Genomic DNA, 14,204 nt, shown 5'->3' on the forward strand with positions numbered 1-14,204 from the left:
GGGTATGCTGTAGGCAGGGAACAAACTGAATACAGGTCTCCCGCATCCTGGTTTAGTTTGCCTCCCCTTTGTCCATCCTTTGTTGGGGAGAATGGTTTCCCTCTCTGAGGGTGTTTTGAAAGGAAATATTGACTTGTCCTTGATTCTTATTTTTAAAGAAAAGACTTAGGTTTCCTTAAGGAAGTTTTCAAGGCTGTGTATCCCAATGTGGAGGTGAGATGTCTAAATCCCTAAGGGTTTACTACTGGCTACCTATGGCACCTTCTTATTTAACTTGCTAACTCAGCCCATGCATTATATAGAAATGCTAAGTACTTCTTTCACAACTTCTGTGTGGAACCAGCCCTCTGCACTTGTCTCAAAAGAATAGTCCAGAATTTCTGTGCAGGATCTAGAGTCTGCCCCTGTCACATACTGGTTTAACTGTTATTCAGACTCATGGCAGTGCTTTTTTCAGACATATACTTTATAGTAGGTGATGCTTTTTCACACCTGGGCTCCATTATTTATTTTGCTAAACAATACACTGCTTAAATAACACAGCAATCTAATTATGGAAGGGATGCACACAGCAATCATTCTGAGTCCATCAGCACTTTTTCAGTATTAACAACATAGAGAGAATTAAACCATTGGCTCTAGTAATTGTTCTGTGCTGGTTACTGTTTTCCCTTTGTCCCTATCAAGGGATCACAACCACTGAAATACTTAGCAAGAAACAGACAGTGCTTCACAGTAGGCCACTCCCTGACAGTAAATCAGAGAATTGTGGGCTGTCCTGTATGGCCATTCAGTTCATAAACTGTATATAAGTACTGGCCAGTAGGCAGTGGAGCATAGCAAGCTACATGCACTTTGAAGAGACGGTTTATTCTCCATCGAACCCCCAAGGACATCCATGCAAAACTTGGTAGGTTAGATTCTGCACTGTTGGCAGTGATTGCCTTCATCTTTTAGAGTTACTTTACAGTTGTTTTGCTTGCTTTTTCTCTCTTTTGTAAATTATTTTTTGTAGCAAAGCAGCCAAAAGTGATGGGTTGCATTAAAGACAGAAGAGGAAACAAACAGACAGCTGGAGTGTGATGTCTCATTTGTTTCTTTTGACACATTTTATTGACTGATTGATCACCGTTTTGGTAGACAGATACCAACACTGCTTTAAATTAAGACAAGCATATATTGTAGTTGCAGCCAATATGACCTTTCCAATTTAAGCAAAAAAGAGGTTATTTCACTTAAATATGATTCCAAAGGAATCCCCAAACCCCAAGCAAGGCAGTGCCCCTGTCTAAACCCCTGCCACCAGGGTAGTTGACATCATGACCTTATTACATTAATTATTTGTGAGTTGTATAGAATCTGCTTAATAAAGATATGATGGATTTAGTTGTTACCTGTTCAACAAAACATATCTGAAATGCCACCAGATGAAAAATGATCTCTCAAATGTATTCACACTTCTTTCTTTTCAGGCATACCAGGAAGTGACTACATAAATGCCAATTATATAGATGGTTACAGAAAGCAGAATGCCTATATAGCAACTCAAGGGTCTCTCCCAGAAACCTTTGGAGATTTCTGGAGAATGATGTGGGAGCAACGGGGTGCAACTGTTGTCATGATGACAAAACTGGAGGAAAGATCCAGGGTAAGAAATCATTATTGCTTTTGTAGGTTATACATATATGTACGTAAGTGTCCGTATGTGTACATATATATGTATGTATATACACACATATAAAAATAGCATTCAATAAGTATATTTAATATAAGCTTGTATTTGGTAGATATTTGAGTTCAAGCTTGTGTTCAAGATGTTGTACAATATCAACCAGGGGCGGGCAATTATTTTGGGCAAAGGGCCGCTTACTGAGTTTCGGCAAGCCATTGAGGGCCACATGACAGGCAGCCCAGGGCAGATTAATATTAATTTGCATAATTTTTAGGGGTCCCGCGAGCCAGATAGAATGGCCTGGCAGGCCGCATCCGGCCCCTGGGCCGCATTTTGCCCACCCCTGATATAAACATTCTGAGATAAATATGATAATTGAATGTTGTGATTATTTCTAATTTATCTTAATGTGACCATAATATGTTAGGCAGAATTCAGAGTAGATGTGTACCCTACAGACTGATTAATCCATATAGCAAAAACTTTCATGAGTTTGAGCTCACTTTCTCAGATGCTGTGAAAGGAGATGCACAAGGCATTGTATAAAACTGAGTGATACAAAATAGAGGAAAGGGGGCATTATTCAAACTTACTGGAAGACACAATCCTTTCATAACACAGAGCAGCTGAATGTTTTGTGTTCTAGTACAAAATGATGTCGTTTGACAGATTTTAATTCTAATTACAAAAATAACCGGCAAGTTGTCTAACTGATTCTTTACCAAAACAAATAGACTAGGGTTCTATATTTTGTGCCAGTTTGACACAAGGTAATTGAGTTGGCTTTTCGGATTGGAAAAAAATGTAGGGATCAGTTACTGCATCTTAATAGAGTGAAAACCAACTCATACTTTTGCCCAGTCAGTAATGTGGACCTAATTGACAGAAAAACTGACCATGTTATTGAACTTCAAATCATTTATTTTAAAATATTTTTTGCTTTTGTTCTTCTGTACTTGCTGACTTTCTTGGAATCATTTTCTCCAGTTGTACAAACAAAAGATGAAAATGAGAATCCAAACTTTAGATGTCTGTAGGAAACAAACATTGGAAAGTAGTGCTGGGAAGGATCTTGTGAGGTCAGCTAATCCAGCCCCCTGATCAAGGCAGTGTCATGCCTGAATAAACCATCCCAGATAAGTCTGTCCAACCTGCTCTTCAAAATTTCCAGAGATGGAGATTCTGCAACTTCTCAGGGTGGTCTGTTCCAATGCTGTTCCACTCTTACAGTCAGAAAGTTTCTCCTAATCTCCAACCTAAGGGCATTTATACGCATACCTGTTTGTCCTGCAACACACTAGAGATCTGCACGTGAGTTGACGTGTACTGCGCTGCACCACATGCAGTTGTACAAGTGGCAAAATGCACATCCGCACACGGAAAATGGTGGTGGTACACTTTTGAACTAAAACACCTCCAATATGTTTTAGTTCAAAAGTGTGCCACTGCGACTTTCTCAGTGCTAAAGTGTATTTTGCTGCTTATACACCTACATGCGCCACAGCGCCAGGCGTTTTTAAAAGCATGTGTACAAATGCCCTAAATATCCTCTGCTGAAGTTTGAGGCCATTGCTCCTACTCTTGTTGTCCCTTACAACCTTAGAAAAAAGCCCATCTCCATCCTATCTATAATCATTCTTCAGGCATTTGAGAGCAGTTATCAAACCCCCCTCGGTCTTCTTTTCTCCTGACTAAATAACCCTAGCTCTTTTAGCCATTCTGCATGTCATGCTTTCCAGGCCTCTGATCATTTTATTGTTCTACAATTGGCTCTCTCCAATCTGTTCACATCCTTCTTGAGGCTGAGGGCCCAAAGCTGGACACACTACTCCAAATGAGGCCTCACCAGTCATGAATACAGGACAGCAATCACTTCCTCTGAGTGACATTCCTGTTAATACAACTCCTCAGGCTGTTGGCCTTTTTTGCAGCTCATGGTCTGCTGTAACCCCAGTTTCTTCTCTGTGGATTGCCTCCTGCATTCCATAAGGGACCTAGAGTTTCTTTTGCCTTTTCTTATTCTTAACATAGTTGCAGAATCTCATTTTAATTCCTTTTATGTCCCTTGCTAGTTGCATCTTAAGTTGTTTTGGCCTTTCTAATTTTCTCCCTGCACACCTATGCAATATTCTTATACTCTTCCATAATAATATGAACAGGTTTCCACTTTCTATAGGATTTCTTTTTGAGTTTCAGCTAGCCAGGCAGGCCAGTTTCCTGTTGTATTTCCTATTCTTTTGTCACTTCAGAAGTTTTCTCCTGTGCTCTTAAAGGACCTATTTATAGCCAGCTCTCCTGGACTTCTTTTCCTCTCAGACTTGCCTCCAAGATCCTGTCCACCAATTCCCTGAATTTCTGAAAGTCTGCTTTTTTAAAGTCCCATCTCTTTATTTTGCTGGTCTCCTTTCCTTCCCTTAGGATCTTGTACTCTGTCATTTTGTAATCAATATCACCTAAGTTATCTTCCACCTTCACATTCTCTACCAATTATTTTCTGCTTGTGAGCAGTAATTTGAGAAGAGTTTTCCTCCTAGTTAGTCTGTCTGCTATCTGTATCAGAAGGTTATACCTAATGCACTTCAAGTATTTGCTAGACTACTTATGCACTGCTGTGTTTCCCTCCCGGCAGATGTCCTGATAATTAAAATTCCCTGCGAGAACCAGGTCCTGTGATTTAGAAGCTTGCATCAGTTGTTTAAAGAAGTCCTCATTCACCACCTCCTCCTGGTTTGGAGGTCTGTAGCAGATGCCCACCATGACATACCCCCTGTTGCTCTTCCCTCTAACCTTTACTCAGAGGTTTTCAACAGACCTATCTTCCCCTTCATACTGCACCTTCATACATGTGTACATCTCTTTTATATATATAGCAACACTTCCTCCATTCTTCCCCCTGCCTATCCTTCTTGAATAAGATAAGCCCATCCATAACAGCACTCCAGTTATGTAAACTATTCCACCACATTGCTATAATTCTGTAGTTATGCTAGGACTTTTAAATCCTCCTGTTTAGTCCCGGTGTTTCCCACACATATACATATTTCAGGTATCTAACTGATTGTCCTATCTTCTCCCTGAGAACATTTTTAAGGCTCCCACTAGTGCTTCCCTTTATTAAGCTTTATTCAGGTCCTCTGGCTCTTCACTTACCTCTGGACTTTTGTTTCCATCCCCCGGTATTTATTTATTTAGCGTATGCTGTTTCAGCATATTGTTTCAACCTTCTTAAGGCAATGTCATCACCAGTCTGAAGAGGCTGAAAGCCACTAGGTAGCATTGTGAATGGACATGAGTCAACAACGTGGGATGTGGTTTGAACTTGTCCCCAAGGGCATTTGTGTCATTGCAAAGGCCCCACTAGTATAGGTTTGAGGCCCAGTGACTCGGTCCAGTTCAAAAACGGTTGAGAAGTGCTCAATAACAGTGTGGCCAGTTAAATCCTGGTTGACTGACTGTGAGGTCAGAGATGATGTGGTGATTAATTGGTGCATGCTCCAGGCAGGGGTGTGCAAGCAGCAGATCGTGGCTCTGCCCTGGCCCCAGATCAAACTGCCCCCACCGCAAGATCCCAGTGGCTCTGAAGCAGCCCCCTGCCCTGCCACACACCCTGCCTGTTGGGCTGGTCTCCATGGCAACCCCAGCCTTGCACTATCACAACACAGCTGTGGCTAAGGTCTCCATGGGGACCGTCCGCAGCCATATGGGCAGGGGCTGGGCCTGCTGGGAAATGGAGTCCACTGCCAGCCCACCTCTGACCTAGACCCATGTCCCCATCACCTTTGCATGCAGAGTCACGTAGTTGCTTTGGATCTACACAAGGTGGCCCATGGCAGTATCATTTGTGTCTATCTGGATAAGCACATAGGGTAGTAGTCAGAGGGCCCAGTTAATCTTGGCACCTTTCCATGACATCTTGGATGTGAGCTCCTGGAAGCAGACCTCCTGAGCAACCAGGTCAGGCTGGTAGATGGATGCGCTGGAGTAGCCTCCTTCTGATCCAATACCAGGGCTTTATTCTCCACCTAGACAGCCACAGGTTCAGAAAAGGAGTGCTGTCTTTTGCCAGAGGTGACAAACTGCCAGCATCCACCTTCCTGAGTATGTGTCTTCTGTGTCTTCCAGTACCTTCTCTGACAGGTCTCTCTGTGCATTAAGTTAATGAAGGCCTCATGCTCACAGATGCTTCTGAGCCTACCCACCTCCTCCTGCAGCTCCTTTACCCGATTCCTGAGAGCATCCCCCCTCCCACCACAAGCACTCCCCAACCTGGCTGTCCTGATACTAAAGCCAGCCCAGACACGTGATGGAAGCCATGGTGGTCTGCAGAGATGACTGTAGCAGGGTGCAGGGCCTGGGGCAAATCAGCCTGTGTGGGGCCTGGACTTGGTGGCAAGGGAGTGGGGGAGGTGGCAAGTGGCCAGACGCAAAGCTGGCCTAGCTCCACGGGACCCCCCAAAGCAGTTGCCCCAATTCGCCCCTCCCTAGGGACAGCCCTGGTGGTCAGTGCCTGCACTTGGAAAAATCCCACACAGGTCCAGGCAGAGCAGGAACTGGCAGTGGCATAGACTTTGACCATAAGAAAGTTAACATACGTAATTGTCACTCAGCCTTTGCATTTATATTGTGGTGTCTGTGCTCTAGTTAAGATCAGTGAGTACTCTTGTATAGTTAAAAATATATAAGGGTATTGTATTTGCACATGGAGCTGCAAAAAGAAGAAAATCTAGCTTACTAATACATGCGGACAAAATTATCTATGAAGTTTCAGCTATGAGACCTTCCCTAGGAATAATCTGTAAAGGGTAAAGTAAAACTAAGGAGACTAGAAATGAAATGTACGCGTTAAAAAAAGAAGAAGAGAGAGAGAAGTGGATGCATATCTGAAGTCTAACACAATAGGCATTTTAAAATAAGTATATTTAAAATTGTGAAAGCAGTGGAAAACATGCTAGTTGGGCCTCTTAATAGAAAAAGGCATAAATATCTAGGGTAAAAAATACTGTAGAAAAGATGGGGGGAAGGTGTTGCTCATACAAATCAATAAAAATAGATTTCTGGAGCCGACTATAGTAGTTTTTAAATAAATGATTTATGTGTAATCTCTACTTTTAAAATGAAAACATTTTTGCTTTAATGTGATTGTAGCAAAACAGAATCCAGCCTTATTCCTTACTATAGTAGCTCTTCCCATCCAGGCATATATAGTATTTACCATTTCAGCGCCTTTAAGAAGTACAGGTATTTCTTGCTGTTCAAGCAAGCCATAACAGTTAAATTGAGTCAGTGCCAGGATGTTAATGCAGCCTGCATTAATATCACTGTCCCCACATACCTGTTGGTAATGAGTCCACTGCAGAAGGTAATTTTATCAGAATACTTTATTTTATCTTGACATTGCAGGTCTTAGTTAGCCCAGCACTGAAAGTTGTTTTGAGCTAGGCAAATGAAATCCTACCCATTTTTTCACTAATTGCTTCTAATAATAAAGTTACTTCTAAATGGCACAAATGTTACTACAAAATCTGACAATAATGAGCAAGTCTTTGCAGAAGGTGTTGTTACTTACATACTTGCAGTTTATCTTCACATTGCAGGCCACCGTTAGCCAAAGTACAGAAACTTGTTTTGAAATAACCAAATGAAATTCAGCTCATTTTCTTCACTAATTGCTTATTGCAGTTTCAAGCTAACTCTACCCTCTGCTGACTGTACCCTGAAAAGTGCTGATCAGAATAATAATCACCTTCACGTATGATTTGCATTCAATGGCAATGAGTGTAATGAAGGCCCAGACAGTCTAGTCACTGGATTATCTGTGCATTTCAGTGTGTATGTCTGTGTATTTCTTTGTTTATAATTTAGTTCATTCCTTGCTTGTAAGTGAAATGAGTTTCACACACTCAGCCCTGTCAACAGCAGTTCATGTAAACAGACCTTAATGCATAGTTTAGCACAGAGAGAAATTCCAGTTAAGGAGAAGCCTGAAGTCTGCAAATGTTGTGCTTAGGTTACCCCAGTGATTTTCAGCCAGGGTGCTTGCTACAAGGCCGTAGGGTGCTATGAGATCCTTTCAAGGGTACTATGAGGAGCCTCAAGATATTAGCACAGTTGGGTGTGAAAAGCTACAAACATGTTATTCACAAGAAAAACCTAGAGATTACAAATAGGAATCCTTTCAATCCCCAATTCTGCCCTGTTGTGGTCTTTCTGAGTTCTTTGTGGCAGAAGAATTGCTGTATTATTTTTCTTTAGTCAAAAATGAATGAAGACTAGGGGCTGGCATTTTCTGAGGGGTTGTTTGAGTATAACAAGGGATTTCTTGATTCTAATAGGGTTGAGCACCGCTGAGTTACCTCTTCCCATCCTAAAAGACAATTACTGTCACTAATGATATCAGAGGTAGGGCAGGAGTGAGACTCCTTTAATAGGAAAAGAAAATAAGCAGAAGCTATCATATTTACTTTTCTTCTATATCATCCTTTCTTTATATATAGCACAAAATCAAATGAAATAAAAAGGGATGATTCTTGTTTCACTTTGCCCACCAAAATGGCACATATTTATCTGCAAAACTTCAGCTTTTGGCACTTCAGGTGTGTGTTCCTCGTTGCCCCACATATCTCACTCCCTTGCCATGCAGAGGACCAGCTTCAAGAAATGGACAGGGGAGTAGAGATTTTGTGCCTTGGGCAAAATTTTTCCATGCCACAGGGTAGGAGGATGCCAAATACTACAGATTTTTGGAGGGATCAGGGTGGTCCTAAGTGTCCTTGTACCTGGCTCCTGCTGCTGGGCGGTCTGGGAAGGGGTTCTACCTAGCTTCTCTGGCCAGATGGCACAGGGCTGGTTTTGCTGTGGCGAAGACTTGAGGGAGATGAGGAACACCATTCTGTCCCTACTCTGTCAGCGCCTGGGGCTGGTGTCCCACTTGCCCTTCACCAATTATGCTACTACTGAAAGACCTTGGCAACACCTAATTAGTGACCTGGTGGTTAGACCACTTTGCTGTGAAGCAGGAGATACAGGTTCAAACCCCCTTTTTGTGAGGGGGGCCTAGAACCTAAGTCCTTTGCTCCCAAGTGGCATGATATGCAGTTAAAAAGTAATAAAGTGGCCCTCCTCCTCTTCCTCCAGCATCTAACACTTATTAGTTGTGAGTTTTTTGCAATGGACATTTCAGGACTTTCCTGGCCTCAGACCTGGATAATGCTGCCCAGGCAGAGCACAACCCGTCTGAGCATGCTCAGCAGGAACAAGCACATCCGCTTGGCCAGAGGTAAATCAAAATTGTGTGTAAATGCCTAAAACTGCAAGCACTTGGTGGTGTATGTGACATTTCAGGACATAAAGTGAAATAGGATTTAGCTCAAAGACAACTAAATGCTAATAGCAATTGAGCTGTTCTCTACTTCTGATTTTCTTGGTCCTTAGGCTTATTTTCTGACTGTTTTTTTGGCAGCCATGTTCGTTATTCCTTCGCCAAGACAGTTTCATTTTTTTTGGAGGATTTTTCCATCTCTTTTGCATCTTCAAGTCTTCATTTCTGTTTACCTTACTTCTTTCATTATTCTGTCCTGCAGCTCAGCACAAGCCTTTTGAACCAGTGCAGCATTGATAAAGAGGGTGTATTTTGTTTAATAGCATCTGCAGAAACAAACTAAGTCAATTCATTTGCATGTGTTAGATATCTGACTTACCATACCTCTGCAAACTTGCATATTTAATAGCTGAGAACGGCAAATGAAGTCGTTATAGTGAATTAGTTATTCATTTGCTTGCCTATAGAAAAGCCACAGGGCAAGGAAAATTATCATTTATAACCCTTTGCACTTTATTGTTTTGTTTTAAATGTCACCTCCTGAATCTCACCTGACCTAATCCAGACCTCACAGACAAAAATCGTTTCTATTATTCAGCCATCAAACGCACAATTTATATAAAAAATTATTAGACACATTGCAGTGCATAGCAAAGTGTGGATAACATTATTTCATGCATGAATTTAGTTTGAATGAAATAAAAAGAAAACATTAAGGAGTAGAGATAGTAAAGATTAGGAAAAGAAGCTTATGAATACAGTTAAGAAGCATATACGTGATTCAAAGAATTAATACTGCTTTATGTAAGGTTCTGGGGCTGTCCTCCCCTCTCATTTTGGGTACCAGACCTATTTGGTTTATTTATGAGGATTTGCATGCCCTACGATGCAAACAATTTATTCTAAATTGTATCCTTTCTACAACATGTACCATTCAGCATATAAAGTGATATAAGCAATCAGATGAGGGGAGAGAATATCAGTTTGGAAGAAAGGACAGTGTTTCTGTTATTCTCTGTGTCAGTATATTTTTGCCTCAGAGATATTCACATATCCACACTGTAGGTAACTCAGTTGTCAGAGAGGTCTGATTTCCCCTTTCTTCCTGTAATTCCTTAACTCCAACCTATTGCATTGTAGTATGTTCTGGAACAGACATATTTATCCAACCTCCTCCTTGTCTTCAGTAACAGTATGATTCTCGCTGTAATATCACTAACACTGTGTTTATGGCCAGAATCTTCCATCTCAAAAACTCTTGCTGAATCAAAGTCAAATAGCAATATGAAGGGTATAGCACTTGTTGCACTGATGAGGAACTAAGGCCCCCTTTACATGTTACACTTGGGGAAGGGACAGAAGTTACACATGAACTATTTTAAGTAATCAGAAATTGGTTTAAATTGATAACAGAACACAAATTCAGTGCACATAAACCAGTTTTAAAATGGTTGAAACGGGTTTAAGATAAACCTAGTTGAATGTAGTATCGGACTTAACTGTTTTGGGTCAAACCAGGGTATGAAAATTTGGTCCCAGACTCCTTCTCGGTTTAAGTTAAATCTGAGTCCCTGGGCATCCCAGCATGCTTCCCAGCCCTGGGCTATGCTGTGCTGTCTGCTCCAGCAGAAAAAGATTGGAGGGAGGAAGCGGGAGGAGAGAAGCAGGGACTAGCCCCCTCCCAGGCAAACCCTGGGTGGGGTCTGGGGCCAGGGAAGAGGGTTAAACCCCCCTTCCCCTGTTGCTAAACTTACTGAAACTTACTGCTGGCTGTGACTGTGAACTAAAAATCCCAGAAGCACCTGCAAGCAGGAAGAAGTGATGAGCAACCCTGCAGTGTCATGCTGCTGTGATTCTGGACTGCAAATCCCAGAAACCTTGGGAGCAGCAGGAAGAGGAAGTGGATATACATCCCATGCTGGCTACATGCTAGACAGCCACACTCTAGTGCCCCCTGCCAGCTGGCCTGAGCCACTGTAGGCATGTGGCTGCATTTTGTGAATCAAAAGTAAATGTGTGATTAGATCAGGGGTGGGCAAAATGCGACCCAGGGGCCGGATGCGGCCTGCCAGGCCATTCTATCTGGCCTGCGGGGGCCCTAAAAAAGTAAAATAATTAATATTAATCTGCCCTGGGCTACCTGTCATGCAACCCTCGATGCTTTGCCAAAACTCAGTAAGCTACCCTCTGCCCAAAATAATTGTCCACCCCTGAATTAAATTAACCTGCAAAGACTGAATCAATTCAGCTTCTTTCTGACCATCTGTACGTAGCTTTAAGGTGTGATTAACACGTTCAACCAATTAATGACATGATAAAACAAGCCATAAACTACAAAATTATTTCACAAGTGTAATAACTGTGTAGATTGTTCTAATCATGCCATGAATTGAACATATCTCCTAGTGCTCCCCTGTGGGTGGTAGTCCCATCAACTGAGGGGTTCTCAGCTACAAGAGTGCACAACCTGCTGCCAGCCCTGCAGCTGATAAGACTCACAGTATTGGCTGCATTGGCAGCTGTGGGGCTTGCAACAGGGAGAATGCTGCTACCCCTGTAAGCCTCGTGGACTGCAGGGCTCACAGCAGGGGCCCACAGCTGATGTGGGCTTTGGGGCTTGCAGTGAGGGCAACATGGGCAATGCCGACTCTGCTGTGAGCCCCACCAAGCCCTATCAGCTGTGGAGCTCTCAGCCATGGGAGCCAGTGCTTGAGGAGTCTGGCATTATGATCCCAGGTTTCACCTGCACCATGAGTAAGGTGCACTGGGATCTAATACACAATCCTACAGTCCCATCTCCTGGCATTCACATATGTGGATCGTGCATTAGATCCTATTGCACCTTTACCTGCCCATGTAGAGGGGCCCTAAGTAGTATTTACACTGATACTGCTTGCAGCATTGGCTAAAAGGACTTAATCTGATAAAATTAGTCATTAACTACCAGAAGATAGGTTTTATTATTGCTATAATAAACTCTGGATATATCATAATGTAAACAAAAAATAATTCATGGGTTATGTGGAAGTTGTTGCCATAAAAACAGTATGCTGTATATTGCCCTGTTCTTTTCTTGGGAGTTGCACACCAGTAGGAATAAAGGATTTGTCAATTTAAAAGCTCTGTTAGTTTAATAATGAAATTATGAGACTCTCTGCGCCAGGCATATATTTGGACAATTGAGAATAATTAAGGTCCTTGAGCTTTGCTTCTGTGGGAATATTTGTCATTGTTAAGGACAAATTATTGTTGAAGATAATTAAGCATCTTTTGTGTCTTTTCTACTTTTAAAGAACAATGGCATGTAACATACAGCAGTGCAAGAGCCTCATGCTGGGTCTGTGTGTCTCCTCCTTTGTTGTGTGCTGAGTGCACCAGTAACAATCTACTTCTGCAAAGCTCCTTTTGATATAGCCAGGAGAGACTGTGCACCCCATGGAGAAACTTAATAAACTGTGTGGAGGGTGCCATAGTACAAAATAGATGCTTTTTTTGTTCCAGGGGACCCTTCTTATCCCTCTGAAACTCCCACAAGAATTATGAAGGAACTCATGTCACCAAGGAACTCATGTCACCAAATCAAGATCCTTAGTTGGATGCCCCAGTCATTTGATAGGTTTATAATCTAGCATGCATGCAAGCAAAAATAGAGCTCTTAAAGTATGCATATAATATACAATATCTATAAATGGCACAAGGGCTTGGATATCCTTGAGGCTGGGGATTAGAATGGAATTTTTATGTGAGGAGAAGGAGCCTTAAATTGCATCACACATTTCAAACAGGTTAAAAGAATGGAAAGCTACTTTAAAGAATGTTTATGGCTGTATAGCTGTGCAATGTTAGGAGGCTGTTGTATCTAAAGGCTACTTAGTAAGCACAGCACTGAAGCAAATCAGTTAGGATTATGATGCACATGATGGGTACTCAAAACTCCCAGGCAGCTCTGGGGACAATTCCCAGATATTCTTGCTCCAAAAGCACAAGCTTTTCCTACTTGCAATGAATCTAAATTTGCTGATGGTAGAATAGAGGCTTGCCATATTATTGAGCAATTCCACTTGTATCTAATAGAAAACAATCATATATACACAGCAGCTAGTTCAGAGTTGTGGAAGCTAGGGGTTTTCTTTTCTTGCCTCTCTGGAAAATACGGAGGTCTTTCAAACAGGTATATACATGGGACCAAGCTTCGATAGATAGTTGTTTCATTTGTAACACCAGGAGAGGTGTATTTCTTTAACTTTCTGTTTAGCAAAGTTTTGATAAGGCATGCTTCAGGCATAGCAGTGTACCTGAAAGTCATATATCTTCACTGTTATGGCCACAAAAGTGGAAGAGTCATCACCACTTTCATTTAAGTATTCTTTGTAACTGATATGTATATCCACAACCATCTGCCTGCAACTCTTTCACTTAAGCTAGGGACCGACATTACACATAAACCGGTTTAAGTGACTAGAAACTGGCTTAAACCTATAACAGAACAGATGTTCAGTGCACATAAAACAGTTTGAAAATGGATGAAACTGGTTTGAGATAAACCTGGTTGAATGTAGTATCAGACTTAACTGATTTGGCTTAAACCGGTTTATGCAATGTCTGCCCCAGACCCCTTACTAGTTTTAGATAAACCAGACACCCCCAGTATCCCAGCATGGTCTCTGGGCTGGATGGGGCGCTCTGCTCCATAGCAGAGCTGGCCCCTCCCCTGTGCTCCCTGGCTGCAGCTTTAACAGAGACTTGCAGGCACAGAGCATTTGCCTGGCTTGTCCCTGTTAAGCAGGGATTATTTCCTCTCCTCTCCCCACCGCCTTGCACAGACACCTCAGCATTAGCTAGCAGACCACATCTTGGCTATGGTCCATGCTATGGGAGACAACAAGGCAAACAAGCTTTTTGGAGCTAATCATCAGGTAGCTTAATGTCCTTCCTTGGAAGAGCTGTTTAAGAAGAACTCCACTGGTTACTGGAGAGAGGCTTTGCTTTCTTAATGGATTGATAAACACTGAGTTAGGGGTGAGAAACTTTCCCTGCTGGGCTGTTCAGGAGGGGGGGAAATAATAAGAGCATCCTGCCAGGGCCTGGCCACGCCCCCCTCGGCTCAGTTTTGTGGAAGCAAGGGGAGGGCTGCTCCAGTGCCTGCATTTCTGGAATAAAAAGGGAATGTCTATCCATCTCCAATCAGTTCGAGCTTTGCAGGTTAAACTAACC

General features: G+C 42.2%; 1 protein-coding gene across 1 annotated transcript in view; it reads left to right on the forward strand.

Annotated features, from left to right (window-relative positions):
- Window positions 1-14,204, forward strand: part of PTPRD (protein tyrosine phosphatase, receptor type D) — a 1,990,398-nt gene that overhangs the window by 1,905,521 nt on the left and 70,673 nt on the right. The window contains exon 33 of the mRNA XM_019517599.1: window positions 1,473-1,648. Coding sequence (XP_019373144.1) covers window positions 1,473-1,648 — 176 coding nt within the window. The remainder of the gene's footprint in view (window positions 1-1,472; window positions 1,649-14,204) is intronic.

Source organism: Gavialis gangeticus, unplaced genomic scaffold (assembly GCF_001723915.1).
Source record: "Gavialis gangeticus isolate Ggan-Ray unplaced genomic scaffold, GavGan_comp1, whole genome shotgun sequence".
Lineage (NCBI taxonomy): Eukaryota > Metazoa > Chordata > Crocodylia > Gavialidae > Gavialis > Gavialis gangeticus.